The sequence below is a fragment of the Coturnix japonica genome, chromosome 1 (assembly GCF_054131305.1).
Source record: "Coturnix japonica strain WE chromosome 1, WE-NBRP24, whole genome shotgun sequence".
In the NCBI taxonomy this organism is placed as follows: Eukaryota; Metazoa; Chordata; class Aves; order Galliformes; family Phasianidae; genus Coturnix; species Coturnix japonica.
The window spans coordinates 2,176,019-2,194,061 of NC_140663.1; the positions used below are offsets into that span (position 1 = coordinate 2,176,019).

An 18,043-nucleotide genomic window follows, 5' to 3' on the forward strand; every position below is an offset into this window, starting at 1 on the left:
TGTCCCCTATCAGGTCAGACTTCCCAGAGCCCCATCCAATCTGGCCTTGAATGCTTCCAGGGATGGGACCTCCACAGCTTCTCTATGCAGCCTGTGCCAGTGCCTCACTGCCCTCTGAGTAAAAAACTTCTTCCTAACATTTATCTTAAATCTCTAACATTCTTTTAGTTTTAAGCCATTCCCCTTCATACTATCACAAGATGTTTCATAATACCCTTCAAAACGCTTTATAAAAGCACTGTGTCCCAGCCCAGCTCCAACTTAACATTGTGAGCTCTTCCAAGCAATGTCAGTGATCTATTGGCTTCTGGGCATCTTGTCCAGGGGGCAGTGAACAGATGAACACCCTCAGACCTCACAGGGATGATATAGGTGAGGATCAGAGGAGCTGCAGTAAATGAAGTGCAGTTTGGTATCAGAGCTTAGCCAGTGTAACCTTTGCTTACTCTATCAGTATCTCCAGCTAAAGTAACACCCAGCAATAAACAGAGCAACTGACCTCTTCGTACTAATTTAAATGAATAATAAAGGCAAGAGCAGCTTTCCCAATACATTTTAATTATGTGATAAGAAAACTGCTGAAACCAAAGCAAATTTGCTATGGTCCTTGCATTTTTATGTTAGGAGAAATAAGCAGGGATGGCAGGTGATGTCTCCACATCCAAAAGTTCATTTTAATTAACTCCAGCAGTTGAATAGACTTTCTGCTTGGGCTCTTGCTCAATGTCTGGGTCACTGTGATTGAGGCATGACAATCAAAAAGGAAGCTTTGGATGGATAAGGTTGTCTGTGGTTAAGCTACGGCCATGACTGGTGTCACAAAGTGATATTACATGTCTCTCCCTTTGGTCCTGTCCATATGTTCCTTGCCTACAGGCAGGTTTGTGTGCACTCTTTGGGACAAGCTGTGCCAATCCTCCACATGAAGCATCCTTCAGGACTTCTGCAAAAGGTTGGAGCACCCTGGGATGTGATGGGGTGCTCTAGTACTGCAGAAGGAAAGAAACACTCAGCATTTTGAGGTGGAAGCTGGAGAAGTGGTGTGGTCAGAAATTGGAACCCTTCTGCTTGCAGATATACAGCTGAAGCCCCAGTAAAGGGTCTGGTACTGCACTGAGCCATTGCTTTGCCCAGTGGAGCTCTGTCTGTGTCTGGGTCTTGGCAGTTAGACATATCATAGAATCACAAGATCATAAGGTCACAGAATGGTTCAAGATGGAAAAGACCTTAAAGATCATCTAGTTCCAACCCCTCTGCCATGATCAGGGACATCTTCCACTAGATCAAGTTGATCAAAGCCTCTTCCAGATTGGCTCTGAAGGGTTAGGACATTCACAATTTCTCTGGGCAACTTGTTCCAGTTCCTCAACATCCTCATAATAAAGAATTTCTTGCTAATATCTAATATAATTTCACTCTCTTCTAAGTCATAAGTTACTACCCCTTGTCCTACTGCTACAGTCCCTGATTAAGAGTCCCTCCCCAGCTTCCCTGTAGGTTCTTTGTAGGTACCAGAAGATACCATAATGTCTGTGTCTCTGCCTCTTAATGAAAGTTGTCCACTGACTAATTTCTATCCCTAAAGCAATTGCTGTTCATTTTCATATGTCACATATTAACAGCTGACCTGCAAAGGGAAAGTGGATCTTAGTAACAGCCACAATGAAGAAAGAACAGCACCAAGGAGTGAACTAGGAGTTAAGCACTATGAACAGAATGTGCCAGGATTTGCTCCATTCAGTTGGAAGAACTCCTCTGTGGTCACTGCTTTATTTATCTGCATAATCTTTCACCACTGTTTGTTGCTGTGCAGTGGCTTTGGATCTCTCATGTGTGTAGGCAACTGCTCTATGTTTTCTGCACTCTTCAAAGGGCTGACTATTGTGAAATAATAACTTCATGACAGCAACATTATTTTATCAAGTGTAAAGAAACTGGTCGGCTTAACGTAGAATTTGACTGTGAACTTTGCCACATGACACTTTTTGCTCATGAACCATTTATGTGAACCTTTCATGATTCATCTGTTGTAGAATCATAGAATCATAGAATGGCCTGGGTTGAAAAGGACCACAATGATCATCCAGTTTCAACACACCTGCTATAAGCAGGGTTACCAACCACCAGACCAGGCTGCCCAGAGCCACATCCAGCCTAGCCTTGAATGCCTCCAGGGATGGGGCATCCACAACCTCCTTGGGCAAATGTAAACTCTTTCCCTCTGTCATGGGCTCTGGGCATTGTGCATTCACATGTTGTACATGGTTGGAGGCATCTGACAGAGCGTAATGACCACAACTGATGTGGTGCTACAGCTCTGCACATCACCACACAGGTTATGAGCACAGGGATTACAGGGCTCCGAGGGCTCAGCAGAGCAGCATTCAGTGTCCCTGTTCTCCTTGCAGAGTGGCGGCAGGCAAGTGGGGCAAGGATGATCCTCCAGGATGAAGACATCACAACCAAGATAGAGAATGACTGGAAGAGACTCAACACGCTGGCGCACTATCAGGTAAGTCTGGGAGAGGGTGGGTTAGGAGGTAGATCAGTCAAGAAGGTGCTAAGTAGAAGAGTGAAGTGTTTTTCTCCAAGATGCAGAGGTAAACAGTTATTGAGTGGGCAATAACTGAACAGAGCTCCTGTTGAGCACATCCATCCCACTCCTTCTAGGAACATCGTTAGAGATGAAGACAAGGGAAGAAATAAGACTCTGTCTCCCTTGAATGAGAGGCAGTTCGGGTGAGCAGAGAATGCGAAGAAAAGTGTTTGTCAAGAGAACAACACATTTAAAATTTCTCATGTTGACAAACAGAAAACAAGCCTTTCTTTTCTCCTTTTTCCAATGCAAGTTCTTGTAATGCTAGCGTAGCCTAGGAGGATGGAAAAGAGAAAAATGGAAGAGAAGAAGATTTATTGTCTGAAAAAAAAGGAGGAGGAAAGCAGCATGACTGGAGAGAGAAGTGCAGTGGAGATGACACTGCCCTAGGATCCCTTGATTTAATCCCTGCGTGACTTGCCTTAAGACAAGGTTTCTCTTCATAACCTTGAGATCCAAAAGAGAGGGATAAAGATATCCAAATATATATAAATGTTAGATATAATGAAAATGGAGTTTTGGTCAAAAGATCCTCCAGTCCTTTCCACTCCTGTAAATAAATAAGTAAATAAGTAGATAAAAGAAACCAACTCATTAAGTTTAATCCAAAGATGACAATTCTGTCATTTCTTTAATCACACCTCAACAATATGTGTTTCATAACAAGATATCTTTTTCATTTAAAGGCTGACCTGAGGAGGCAGCAGGCAATCATTTGAAAAAGGAACGAAACTTTTCACTTCAGATTGACTGAAGGATTGCTGGCTGACTCCAGAAGACATTTTATGTTGTTTTATTTATTTACTTCTTATTTTGCAAGAGGGAAGGGCTTCTACTTCATTTCATCAATAGACCAACTGTAATTTTTTCCCCCTTCTATGCTTTTCCCTGTTCTTTGCTTCAGGCGATGAGCTCCCATGTCTGTGGATGAATAGGGGCAGAATAGGTCCACAGATGCTGGGGATTTGAGCTCTGCATTGCTTAACCTGGGGCACTTACTGATATTTCTGCTGCCTCAGTTTCCCCATATATAGCATGGGGCTGAAGTTACAAAAAGCCTGTAATTGCCTTCTACAATTGCTGAAGGGCTATTTAATTAGCCTCTGCAGTGCTTTGAAGATCAAAAACTCCATGCAAGTGCTAATTATTATTATTACACAGACAAGAGTTAGAAGTTGTTAGCATTTTTTTTCCACCTATCTCCTTTTTATGATGTCTTATTTATCAGAGATATTCCTGATATGGCTCCTCTGAGCCACTGACTTGTTAACATTTCTGATAAAGGACCCACATGAATCACTTAGCTGTAGAAATGCAAAGTCTGGCTCATTTCAGAAAGCTCTGTGCATGCTATCCCACAGTGTCCTGCAACACAGCCTCTCCACCCCTGCTGAGATCCTCTGAAACAGCAAAGAGAAAGAGTTCATGGTGGTCATTTCTAGCCAGCGGTGCATTTGTTGCCTGGAAAGGGGAGACTGTGCACTGAGAGGCTGACAGGGCAAGTCAGAGTGGAAAATGCAGGTATCTTCATCTAAGCTGTGTATCTAGATATTACCTGCAATCATGGCGGGAGGAGCAGAAAATTTCACATCAATTTTCCCATCCTTATGAGACTTTCCATCCATAATGTTTGGGGTTTTTTTTCCCTGTAAATGCTTATTTCTCTCTATTTAAGGTGACTAGTGTAGCTGTAAGAGTCTACGCTGCAGTTGTCTTCAAGGAAAGAATAGGAACCTTGGTGTTAATTTTCACTCTTCTCTCTCAGAAAATTGTCTAGAGCATTGGATAATCACCTCCATACAAACCGTGTCATCATTGATAATATTGTCCCGTGTAGAAAAACTCACTTTAAATAGTTTTACCATGAAAGAACACTCCAAATCCTAATTGCTAAGGAAATAAATAAGATATGAACTTGTCTCATTCCTGACACAGCTGTGGGTTTAACTTAAATTTGGACTTAACATAGGAGCCCCATTCTTTGATGTCTCCCTTGATCATCAGATATTCTCCTGTGAACATCTCGGCAGCACCTCAGCAACGGTGACACCCGTACTCGTGTCAGATCAGGCAGGAATGGCTGATTTGGATAAATTTCCTTCATTTGGGAAATGAAATGGCATAAGAACAACTTGTGTTTATAATTTGGATATCTAGAGATCCTTAACACTGATAGCTCTTGGTTGAAAACTGCTACATAACTTGCAACCTTCACCTAAATTCTCCAGTCTGCCTCTGCTCATAGGAAATGGAATTCCCAACATCTGTTCCAATGTCATAGTCCTTCTCATTCGTTGGCTTAGGTCTCAGGTGATTCTCTGCTGTGAAAAATGACCATATAGTAGCTCTGGCCTTTCTTGAAGTAATACTGTGGTTACAACTAATCACTTTAGTTATTTTATTCTATTCACTCTCTCATCTTGACAACTGCTTCCTCATGAAGAACCTACTGCAAGGTCAATGCAAAGACCCATGCTGTCATCACTGGGCTTTATCCCAGCACTGTTTGCTCTGTCATCTGTTGTCCTGGTACCCAAGTCCAGCATTCTAGTGGTATAACAAGAGATTTTATCACTCTTTTTGCTGTTGTGGTTGTTGTTGTTGTTAACAAACCCCCTGAAGAGAACAGTTGAAGCTTTGGTAGAAAATTACTGTCTTGCCTGCAGTGGTGTTGGTTTATGTCTCAATTTCTGCTGTTTGAATTCCTGCTGTCCTTGGCATGCTCCTCAGAAGCCTATTAACAAAGTCCATTTTTCTCTATAGGTGCCAGATGGATCTGTGGTAGCTTTAGTCTCCAAGCAAGTCACTGCCTACAATGCAGTCAACAACTCCACAGTCTCCCGGACCTCAGCCAGCAAATATGGTAAGGACTTGTGTGTTGGTATGGATCAAGAGATCACTGCAGGAGAGATCTCAGACGTCGCTGTGGTCACAAGAAACTGAGCAGCAGCAACAGAAATGATAGGCAGATGAGTAGTTGACATGGTTCTTTGCTGGATGGCAGGAGGAAAGGATTTAGTCATCTAACACTTTGGCATCTGGCCCAAGCTGTTGAGCCAAGTGGAATGCTCTTGGGAAGTACTTCTTCTCTCCTGTTAGATAATGGAGGAGCCTAAATAATTAACAGCCTGCATTTAAGATCACTGTGGTCAGTTGGAATGCACTCACACTTGGAGAGTGTCACAGGGAGAGGCAAGGGAGAAGCCCTGCATAGTGTAAGAACTCAGTCATTTTGGTAGGAAAGGTCTGTTGTGAAGAATCTATGACACAGATTAGAGGCCTCTGGGACTCTACAAGCAAGACCTACAGAGGGCATTGCTTGCATACTGTTAGATTTTAGTGTGGGTATTGTGTGCCTCATCCTGCTATTTTATTATCCCAAGGGAATTTACACCTGGAATAACAGTAAAAACAGCTTGCCGTGGTCATTTATCAGTGTATCTCAGAGCATTGCACTGTTCTTCCCACTTGACATGAGACAACTGAGAATGAGACAGCTGTCACCCCAAGATGCTATGATGGCATGGGAGGGCAAAGACAAATGGCTCTAATGTGCAACCAGAGTGCTGCAAAACAACCCTCCATCCATGATGCAGTTACCGTATCAGTTTATTATTATTTTTCTTTATGTATGAAGGCATCTTTGATTCTTCTAATTCCCTTTAGCTTGAGGGAAAGAAGGGCTACTCAGTGTCCAGAGGAACCCCCTTCCTCTTTCTCCAAGGACATAAGCAATCCACCAGACCTTATTAATATTCATCCAGTTTGTCATGTTGTTGCAATTACTGAAAGACACAGTGACCTTTGAAAAGGAAGACTTAAGGGGGGTTAATTTCTCTTGGATTTCTTTAATTCTTTTGCCATTTGATTTTTCGGGGGGGGGGGGGGGTGTGAGGAGAGATACAGGGGGAGGAGAAGATGTAGTGGGTCACAAGTGATTGTTAATTGCAATTAAGTAAACAGCATCCAGAGAGAAAAAAAAAGGATATTCCATCTAATAATTAATATGTAGAGATTGGTAGTGCATTAATAAGGTTGATTCAGAACTTGCTGTAGAAATGTGCAACGCTCTTCTGTTAATCATGGTTGGAAAAGACTAAATCTGTAGCATTGCTGGCAGGTAAGGGGGAGGGGGATGCCTCATGGCATCACTCAGGAACAAAAAGAGTTGCTGTCTATAGGATAAGAGTGCCCTTGTGGAGGTAAAATGTGTGGGCCCCCTGGAGTTCTGGTTCACATTCTATTAAAACAAGATTTTGAAGCAGAGATGGAAGAGAATAGCTGGATAGGAGATATTGGATTGCTTTGTTGCCATAGGAGAAAGAGGAAGCAGCTCCTCCTGAGTTTGGTGTTGGGGAGACAGGCAAGAAGTCATATTGGTTGCATCAGTATTCTTATGCAAGAAGTCCCATGACCTGTTCTCTGCCCACAAGGCCAAGAAGCTTGGTCAGATGTGGCTATCAACCACACAGGTAAAATAAGTTGAACTTGTCCCTGTTTGCTACCATGTGTAGTTGATACTGTTCTCTGAACCCATTCTGGGCAGTGCTGGACACTAGCAGTGCTAGTTGTCCAAGGCCAGATGTTTGACAGGGAACATAATAAATGAAGAGCATGGACAACTGAAAGGCATTGTAAGGGTCGTGCTTTGATAGCAAGGCCTGGTCCATACACCGGTTCTGGGACCTTTTGCAGCTCACACTACAATTCCACCAGGAAATATAGGTCTTCTGCTTAATGTTATGAATTGGTCAATGAACATTTATTTAATGCTGATATGGAAATATGGAGCTCACAAGAGGAGGGATATTGCAGTATGATTACAGCAATATGTGCATCCCATTCATATATATTAAATGTCAGAGGAACCAGAACTAACACCAGACAGCAGAAAGAGGTCGTCTTCTTGCCTTTCTGGTGAGAAAGCTTATCTCCTTGTTGAAACCCATTAATTTCAATGCAAGTGCTAACAGGGCTGAGACACGTGCATCTCTCTTTGCAGAAAACATGATCCGTTACACAGGCAGCCCAGACAGCCTCCGCTCCCGCACACCCATGATCACTCCTGACCTTGAGAGTGGAGTCAAGATGTGGCACTTGGTGAAGAACCATGAACATGGAGACCAAAAAGAAGGTGACCGGGGCAGCAAGATGGTTTCTGAGATCTACCTGACAAGGCTACTCGCCACCAAGGTATATAGAGGGAGTAGGGAAGAGTATCCTCTTGCAGTGCAATGTATCTCTGTGCCCAAATTTCTCTGATACGAGTTATCTCAATGCATCCCATAAGTGGAAACTGCAGCTGTGGCTCAGGTGTGGCTAATCAGAGCGTTATCTCACCCCACTCTGAGCAGGATTAAACCAAGCAGCAATCAAACAGCCCAATCTTCCTTCCTTCTGTAGAGTTTTGACTATTACCATTTCCTGTCAGGGTGTCAACAGGCACAAACACGATTACATTTATTCATGCAAATACCACCTGCGTTTTGCCAGTCTGGCAAGTCTCCATTACATGTGTAAGTCCTACTGTAAGTTTTAACCTGCACATTTTTTCCTCAGCCTGTGATGTCTGTCTCTTCTCTCCGCCTCACTCCATCTCGATGTTGCAGTGGGATTCAAAGTACTTACATGGATCACATAATATAGCAAGAAAATGATGATCCCCGGGGCCTCAGTCCCAGATTAAACCAAAAATCACTGGACCAGTGCTGATGTACATTGCCTGGGGATATGTCCCCTGCTCCAACACTGAAGTGCCGTTGGTTTATTCCGGATCACAAACTCAACACTTGCTTTTATTTTTTTGCTTTATTTTTTTTTTCTATATGGATGGCTGGAGAACAGCTGCAAAACTTGCACAGCAACAGAGAGAGCAGAAAGGCTGGTGGTTTATGGTTTCCCCTTTTGGGTTGAGCAATTTTCTATCACTGTGAGTGTTTGAGGGAGGGTAAGAGGAGAGAGACCAATTGCTGGTAATACAATCCCAGGGAACACTTAGTTAAACTGACAGTGATTTTTATTCTAGTAAATCCCTGACCTCTGAGACCTGGAGTCTCTTGCCTAAAAGCTTCAGAGGTTTTCTTTGCATTTGTGTGGGTGAGCATGTAGAGAACTAATTCCCTTTGGAACGTGAACCCGAGGGCAGATCTTCAATGTCAGAGCAACAAGATTTCCCCTCGGGGGCCCTTTCTGATTCAGAGATGCTGCGGGGCTTTATTCACCCTGTAGGAGTTCACACAAGCAAAAGACATCTGTGTTTCCCAAAGAATAAATCAAGTGGTGAATCAGCAAGAGACACCAGCTTTCTAATTATTTGTTAATGCTATGTAAACTTGAGCTACTCTGGTGGAACCTGGTGCTTCATTTATAGTAAAAAGGAATTTCTTTCCTGGGTCTGCAGAGAACGGGAAGGGTTTTATTTTTCAGCTGAGGAAATTTTGCATATTGGGAAATGAATGGTTATTTTGGCAACCATATGGTTTATCCACATGTAAATGACTGTGCTGCTTTGGTGGCAGAATCAGTCTTCACTGGCTATCTCAGCTCCTCAACCACCCCTTTCCCCAGGCCTGGGCAGCCTCTGCTATTCTAGCTCTCCATGTCTTTAATGGAGGTGAGTTGTTCTCATCAGCTGGCCCAAAGTGGTTCTGTAAGCACACAAGGACACTTCAATCTCTGTAGTGGACATAATCACAGAATCATAGTTTGAGGGGTTGAAAGAGACCATCAAATCCAACACCTCTGCAAAAACAGGTGTCCTATGGTAGGTCACACAAGAAGGAATCCAAATAAGTCTCCATAGAAGGAGACCATAACGTCTCTGGGCAACTTGTTCCAGTGATCCATCACCATTAGGTAACTTTTTTGTCTCTTGAGCGGTAACTGACATATCCATGCATTGCTCTTAGGGCTTGACTTGGTCCCGTGACAGTGCATGGTAAAATACAAGTAATTAAGATGAAGTTTTTTGTTTCTGTTATACTAATGCATAATGGACAGCCATCTTCTGCAGTCACTGTTGTCCTATTTATGTCATTAAAACTTTCTGCTCTTCTCTGCCTGGCTTTTATCCCCAGGATAGCCCAAGCACAGGCATTGTATAAAAGTCAGTATAGAAAATAGCTAGGTTTTGGCTCACATATACATCAAGGCTGTTGAGTTTAGGATGTGGAGGAGATACAAATTAGAGGGAACAGATGAGTGCCTTCCCATCACCATCCCATCTTGAGATGGGATATGGTGTCCCACCTCATCTCAGCCACCTTCCCTGGGTGTCAGTAACAGAGAGAACAAGTAATATCTTCACCCATCCCATTCACCTGTTAACCATAAGTATGAAGATACAGATGTCAGACATCTGGGTTGAAATTTCATCTCATGTCATGTCAAACAGCTCTTGCTTTTCAAGCATATTTCTTTAGTCTGATTTATAGACATACTCTATTTTCAGTGGGGTACCAAATTTAAGCATCCACTTCCTACTTGGTGTCCCATCCTTTTCTCTCCTTCTCCCAACAGGGCACTCTCCAGAAATTTGTAGACGACCTCTTTGAGACCATCTTCAGCACAGCTCATCGTGGCAGTGCACTTCCTCTGGCTATCAAATATATGTTTGACTTCCTGGATGAACAGGCTGACAAGCACAACATCCACGACCCCCATGTGCGGCATACTTGGAAGAGTAATTGGTGAGTGAGACAGCCCAGTATGGTCTGGTTGCAGGTCCTTGACTGGAAGGAGAAGAGTGGGGTGTGTGATTTAGGATATGGGTGGTGAGGAATGTGGGGTTCAGCACACCAGGTTCAGTCTTCTCAAGCTGATGGAAACATATCCAAAATCTAAAGGATGTTCACAATGGTAGAGCACTTCGGCTATAGATCCCAGTTTGTATTGTGTTACATGGGGGTAGTAGTATTTCTGAACGACCTCATGAGAATATAGGAGGCAAAATTGTAAAGTGTTTAATTACAGTAGTGTTCAGGCCCATAGGGATCTCTGGGGATGCATGGGAAGGCGTTGCTGTCTTCGTCTGCCCTGAGCGTTTGAACTCCCACTACAGTCACTGGGGGCCTAGAGTTCCTTTTTGTTGCCTCCAGAGGCATCTAGTGCTGACTGAGATGTTTGAAAGTGTACCAAAGGGAATATGCAGTGCCTACAGGACATTTGTGTCCTCCTTGCGTGTTAGGTGGAGACCAAGAGATACCTGAAAGCATCTAAAAAGGTATTCAGTACTTTGAGGGTTTGGAGTTGGATGTAAGTCTTCTTCAATGAGTGACAAAGGTTGACATTAACTCTGCTCTATTCAGCAGGTAGCAACCCCTCACTGTACATGCAATAGGACAGCAGGGTGAAGTCAGTATTGGTGGAGGAAAGATATTTGCAGCACCTCTCTGCTGAGTGTCCCTGTTGGAAAGAGTCCCCTGGGGAACTGTTCCCTCCCCTTTCTCTTTGCAAATACAGGGACTATGAAAGAAACAGCAGAGGAGAGCCATGGGGCTCCCAGCTCATGCATTTTTTTCCTTTTACCAGCCATGCTGATGGCAGGTCGTCACAGCGCTGTGACATAAAAAAAGAAACCCCATGCACCAAAGAGGCTTTCAACTAATGAAACATTAGCATATTATTAACATTATCTGCAGCACTAATCTAAGGCTGATTGCAGCCACTCAGACTAAATGAGCAGGAGGTTTATTTAAGGGGGGGGGGAAGGGGTTTGAAAGCAGAGTGTGTATGTATTGGAAGGGGGGGAACAGGGGCAGTATGAAGAAATCTGTTCAATCAGATTAAATTAACTCTAAGTCACATCATGGGCTTCATTATTCCCAGTGAGGGACATCATTCCCCCACCCCCTCCCCACAGCTATACATACATGCAGTCTGTGCTTGTCCTCACTGTGGCTGTACTTAGCATCCAAACAACCTCAGAATTTTGGCGCAGTCCACTCGTTCAGCTCTTCCCCTAAGAGATGAACCTCCATTCCCAACCTAAAAGGCTTCCCACCCTCATCTCCCATTAGGTCTCACTGCCAGCATCTCCCACTCCTGAACTTCTGTCCCCTCCCTAAACAAGGTTGGTTTGGCTGATGGGAATATCTGTGTGAGGCTTTCCTCACATTTGCTGGCTGATTATACTATGTATTTGTTTAGGAAAATGTGCTACCATCTCTCTTTAAGAGCATGCTAAAATGCCTGCTGTCACTTGAAGGGGATCAAATGTGGATATGAATTCTTTATGGCTTTATGAACACGAGGGTAATGAGCAAATTGGAGGAACTTAGAATTTGAGGAATTTAGCCTGAATGTCAGCTGAATTTTTTATACTCAAGAGTTATTCATGTTTGGGAAAGTGCAAATGTTGGAAGTTAGCTTACGAGTCTACTTAGCGTGAAGACAGAGAGACAACAGTTTGATAATAATGACACATCTCAGCTCCTAGACCATGAACATATGAATGCTTTTGCCCTGACACAAAAAGCTTGAGGCAAAAGCTGGAGGTAGATAACCTCGGGACATCTCACACAGATGAACAGCTCTTTTAAGTATGAGGGGGAGGAAGAGGGAGAAAGCCTTTGAATTGCAATTGGAATAGCATTTCCATGGTTAGGGCAGATAAATTTTCATTTCAAAGGTTGCAACACTTGTTCCCTGTTCTTATTTTTCTCCTTGTGGCTACAGGGTTTTCTCTGCCACGTAATAACTGCTTCATGCCCAGGGTGTCAGGATCATACACAAGCTTGGGCTCAAGTTGTGCAACTGAACAGTACATGGCACACAGTGTAGATGTATTGTATATAAATGACAGAGTTGATATCCCAGAATTCCTATCTCCATGCCTTGATCTTTAATTCCTATCCACCAGACAGCTCTGCAACATCACAAGACAAAGCTTTTGAAACTTGCATTTACTGACTCTCCTTTTCCACACTTCTCACCCCTCCAACAGCCTGCCATTACGGTTCTGGGTTAACATGATCAAGAACCCACAGTTTGTCTTCGACATTCACAAGAACAGCATCACAGATGCCTGCCTCTCGGTAGTGGCTCAGACGTTCATGGACTCCTGTTCAACCTCAGAGCATCGTCTGGGCAAAGACTCACCCTCCAATAAGCTTCTGTATGCCAAGGACATCCCCAGCTACAAGAACTGGGTGGAAAGGTGAGTTTTGGCTCTAGAAATGGGAATAACGTAAGCAAGTGGCAAAACGAAGCCCTGCTTCATGGATGGAGGTAAGAGGTATCTTCAGTATTGGGTTTGGTAGCTGCTCCTGGGCTCTTCTTCTTAGATTAATGTCCAAGTAGAAAGCTCTGTTCACCATTCATTCCCATATGCCTTACAACACATACAGAAATTTAATTAGAGGTGTGAACTGAAGGTGTTTGCCATCATTGTTTCTCTTAAGGAGAAACTGTTGAGAAGTGGGAGGGAAGAAGGAAAGGGAGGTGGCTGCATCTGAGTCCTGTGAGCTATGTGGACTTCTTACGCTTTCCATACAGACCAGAAGAAGGAGTTTATTTCTCCCAGCATCACTGCAAAAGTCCTCACACTGCCTTGATCTCAGGGGTCACACAATTGTCATCCCTTACTCTCAGTCCAGTAGCTGTCCATGGCAGCTTTTCTGTGCTTTGGATGCCATGGAATTGTCAGATTAGTGACAGAAGGTGCTTTCTGAATGGTCAGAAGCCTTTCTGAGCATTTTATCCTTATCTGCAAGAACCTGCAGTTTTACTTTTCAATCTACTGCACTAAAGTTCACTGGCTGACAAAGCTACCCTACAGGAAATACAACTAAGACAACTATTCCTACAATAGGTAGAGATTTCAGTTCCTCTAAGATTTTCTGCAGGACAAACAATAGCACATCTTGCACTCCATTCAGCAGGATATTGTCTGCTGGAGCAAGCCTTGCAGAAGCTGATCTGCTTTTTGTTTTCCAAAATGTCACACTTGCCTGACATTATTGACAGGTTTGGGAACTGCACAGATAGAGAATGATCGCTGCTCTGTAAATACAACAATGGATTTATCTTACAGATCATTCCTGTACAACAGCATCCCGTGTTCAGCAGTGATTTGTCTTGCTTGACTTCATAGGCATTGTCTAAAACCAATGTCACCATGCAGGTAATATGAGACCTTTGCTACTGTAGGCATAGTGTGCTGTAAACCAGCCTAATTCCACTGGTGGGTAAGGTTTTCTCTAATTCTGTGAAAGCAGAGCACAGCTGATGAAAGGGCTCTGTACTCCACTCAGCATGAGGTGAATTTTTTACAATAATGCTCCCATTGGTGTCTGATTTGTCCGGACAATTATTTTTAGATGTGGTTAAACACTTCTGCAAATGTCGTTTCTAGGCAACCTTTAAGGCTCTTAGAAACTACCTTGCTTAATTATGACCTACTTCTAGTACTGTGTCCAAGTTTCTCGATATGTTTTAAGACTGATTGCTGGATTGACCTGGATAGGTGGAAAGAAGTGTTTGAGATTTATTTAGAAACAGTAAATTTGCACTAGCAGTGACCCACTGGTGTCATATTCCTGTAACCTGCAACCTATAGTAGGTTATAGTAGTACATGTAGTTGGTGGGTGGTTCATAGAACCACAGAATCATTTGAGCTGGAAGGGACCTTTAAAGGTTGTTTAGTCCAACCCCTTTGCAATGAACAGGGACACCTACAGCTCAGTCAGGTTGCTCAGAGCCCTGTCAAGCCTGAGTTTGAATGTCTCTAGGGATGGGGCATCCACCATCTGTTCCAGTGCTTCACCAATCTTACCATATAATTTCTTTTCGTATACCCAGTCTAAATCTACCCTCTCTTAGTCTGACAACATCTTCTGTTGTCCTATCACAACATAGTCTGCCCCAAAGTCTGTCCTTTCTACCCATCTTAATGGGTGCACAGTAGCCTTTTTCCCAGTCACCAGGGGCTTCAGGTGATCACAATGACTTTTCAAGTATCGTCCAGAGTGGTTTGATCAACCAATCAACCAATTCCCTCAGGACTCTAATTAGCACCCATCTCATTGGGTTTGATGGACTTATGGATGTTCAGGTTCCTCAGGTGGCTGAAAATGTGATCTTCACTTAGAGCGGGAGGGGCAGTGCTCCCCCCCAGTCTGAGCCATCTGCTTGTGTGAAAAGGCTGGTTTCTTACTTACAACTCTGCTTGACTTTATACCCTTGGAGACTGCATGCTTTAGTGAAGATTTGACATGTGAGTGAAGAACAAGATATTAAGATTTTTTTGGAGCTCAATACCGTTGCGCAATGATCTTCAGCAATAGGTGTTGAATTTCTCTGGAAGTTTTCCTGAGCAACAAACAAGGTACATAATACCTCCTGTTGCTAGTAAACAGCACTGCATTTCTGGGCTCAGCATGTATTGGGTTATTATCTGCAGTGATGTCTGAAAAACTGAACTGAAACCCACAGGGAGACTTTGACTTCTGGAATATGGTTAGAGCTTCTGCCCTATTAATGCTTTTGTGTGTCAGTGCTACAGTCTCAAAGCAGTGGCACCTGGATGCTGTTGTAGATCAAAGAAAAACTTACTAAGAATGAGCAGAATATAATTTCATTTCTACTTGGAGTTAATGAATTCCTTTTCTCCATTCTGCAACTGCACTCCAATGGCTTTCAGTACTGGTTTGAGTTATTTTTGTAGTCAGTGCCAGCTGGAGGCAGAATCATTCAAGACCACTAGACTTCTTCAAAGACTGAATCATAACATAAAAAGATTTTCCATCAGGAAGTTTAAGAAGTGGTTGAGTAAATCAGAAGAACCTGAAATCAAATGAACTTATTTGATGAAGAAGAATCTGTAAGAGGGCAATTAGGCAGCAGTGGATTGTAACCCTTCTTGAAGGCACACTAGAGTAAAAGCCAACTCTTCTCTTTTCAGTGTAGCTGTTCAGATGGCAGCTGAGCTGGGCTACTCCAAGCCATCTCTTTGCAACTACTGGTTCCTCAATATGGAGTGTGTCTTTAGGACTCACAAAACTCAACGCTAGCAATTATCTTAGCACAAGAAATAGCAGAGAAAGCAGCAGACGTAAGTGAAAGTCTCCAATTCATGTCAAAGTATCTTTCCAACTTTTTAGAGTATGAAAGTTTGTTGGGAAGGACATAATGCAGTTTTAGGCCTCACTAAGGGTCTACCTTTACACACCAGTCAACCAGGAGTTGGATTTCAGTGGTCTTTTTCAATGCTATTGGGAGCAGAGCCGGATTCTGTCTGATGAAGCAAACTCATAGAGATATCCTGAGTTCCATAAAATACAAGGGTAGCATTCAAATGAAACAATCAGGACTTTTGCTCATTGAAAATGCATGCTGAAAAGCACCTAGGCACAGCCACAACTTGGGATTCCTGCAGCAGAAGATGAGGCTTGAGAGAGGTGAGAGAATTAACTCAGGAAATGGGGACAGACTATTTGGCTTTTGTTGAAGCCATAAAAAGTCACTCTGTGGTTTTAAAACAAGGTGGAAGCTTTTCAAATATCATAATTTTGTCTATTGAAAAAAAAGGGGGGGAAAAATGGGAAAGATAGACCAGATTCTCATCTGACTTCTGTTAGTAAAACTCCATAGGCTTTGCTGAATTTACATTAGAGCAGCTTTAGATCTGCATCTTTTCAAGTTTACTTCAAATGTCCCCTTTGAGCCCAGAAATCTGGAGAACTTGGGAGCATTTGATGCAATCCCCAAGCATTACAAAGTGGAGCCTGTTCTAATTGTGACTGTCTCATTAGCATTCAACGCCACACTGAAAAGATGACAAAGGGCTGTGGCTGACCTTTCATTTCTCTCAATGCTGCCAAGCTTATGATAACACTTGTTTGAACTTCATTAACACCATTTAATTGCCTGCATCACAATCAATACGATGCTTCCCCACTGAAGCCTGGCACAGAGGCATGGATGTAGGAGGCTGCAAAGGGGCAGAGCACAAAAAGCAGAAGGCAGAGTTTTTCCATTGCACGCTGGTGCCCAAAATACCCACAGTGCTGTAAGAAGAGGAATTGGTGCTTTTTTCTCATCCTTGTGGGTACTTGGTCAAGTTTTAGCTGCTTAGCATGAGTTAAAAATAGTCCCTTAGAGAAAAGCTGAACATCATTGGAGATACTGCTTATATTGCTAAGACACTGAGAATCTTCTAATCAAGAAAGTTCAAACTAGATTTGACATGTTTCAGACGAAAAGAAGTGTAAAGTGACCTTATCAATAGGATTCAGAGTTAAAACATCTGCAGTTCATTGTGTTAACCTGAACACAAACACTACCCAACCTAACTACTTGGATCCAGAGCCTGTGCTTGTGATCTCTTTTCCTTCCTTTTCTTGAAGTAACCACAAAGGACCTCAAAGATCATGAAGATAATGAAGTTTGAACCCCTCTGCTATGTGCAGGGTTGCCAGCCACCAGACCAGGCTGCCCAGAGCCACATCCAGCCTGGCCCTGAATGCCTCAAGGGATGGGGCATCCACAACCTCCTTGGGCTGTTCCAGTGCGTCATCACCCTCAGGGTGAAAAACTTCCTCTTGATATCTAACCCAACCTCCCTTGTCTTAGTTTAAAACCATTCTCTCTTGTCCTATCAATATCCACCCTTGCAAACAGCCATTCCCTCTCCTCTTTATAAGCTCCCTTCAAGTATTGGAAGGCCACAGTGAGGTCTCCCAGGCGCCTTCTCTTCTACAAGCTAAACAAGCCCAATTCCCTCAACATTTCTTCATAGGACAGGTGTTCCAGAGATGCTCCAGTCAAGGATAAAGGGTGTTGTCAGTAAAGATCAGTATGCCAGAAGGGACCTCAGGTCAGCCTGCCCAGCTCCTGCCTTAGGGCAGAATCACCTGTCTCACATCTTCCTGACATATTTTCTTAAAGTCTTCCAACAATTGAAACTCTGCTCTTCTTGGGCAATCTGCTCCTGAGCTTCCCTCTCCTTCATATCAGAGTGTTTTCCCTTTTGGTCAGGCTTAATTAACACCCTAGCCATCATCTCACTGCATCCACAGGAGCATGGGGTACAGCTCATTCCCTGTCTCTCTTCAGCAGCTTTTGTTGTACTTGAGGTCTGTTCACTCTTGTTCCCACACTTCTTTGTCTCAAATGATACCAAACAACAAACCCTCCTGATATTTTCTCATTGCGGTGTAACAGTGCTCTTACACAGCACAGTTTTCAGCAAGCAAAATGAAAACGTGTCTATACTCAGAGGGTACAACCTCAGGCCCACGTAGGCTCTGCACTAAGAGTGATGTGGACTGTTTCTTCTCATGGAGAAACTACCAACTCACTCTTCAGCCGCTGCTTCAGTGCTGCCCACCCATTCTCTGTCGTTTATTCCGAGACAAAAAAACAGCAGGAAAAACCATGCACGTGCAAAAGAAAATCCTTTTTCTTTGCTGTCATGCTGTTCATGTCTCAGTCCAATTAGTGTCCAG

At 43.3% G+C, this 18,043-nt stretch overlaps 1 protein-coding gene across 3 annotated transcripts in view; it reads left to right on the forward strand.

The window, feature by feature from the left end:
- The window catches only part of LOC107313179 (plexin-A4), a 403,220-nt gene that overhangs the window by 369,330 nt on the left and 15,847 nt on the right, over nucleotides 1-18,043 (forward strand). For all 3 annotated transcript variants that reach the window (XM_032449091.2, XM_015861239.3, XM_032449104.2), the window contains exons 26-30: nucleotides 2,409-2,512; nucleotides 5,360-5,459; nucleotides 7,599-7,789; nucleotides 10,115-10,284; nucleotides 12,540-12,752. In XM_032449091.2, coding sequence (XP_032304982.2) covers nucleotides 2,409-2,512; nucleotides 5,360-5,459; nucleotides 7,599-7,789; nucleotides 10,115-10,284; nucleotides 12,540-12,752 — 778 coding nt within the window. The remainder of the gene's footprint in view (nucleotides 1-2,408; nucleotides 2,513-5,359; nucleotides 5,460-7,598; nucleotides 7,790-10,114; nucleotides 10,285-12,539; nucleotides 12,753-18,043) is intronic.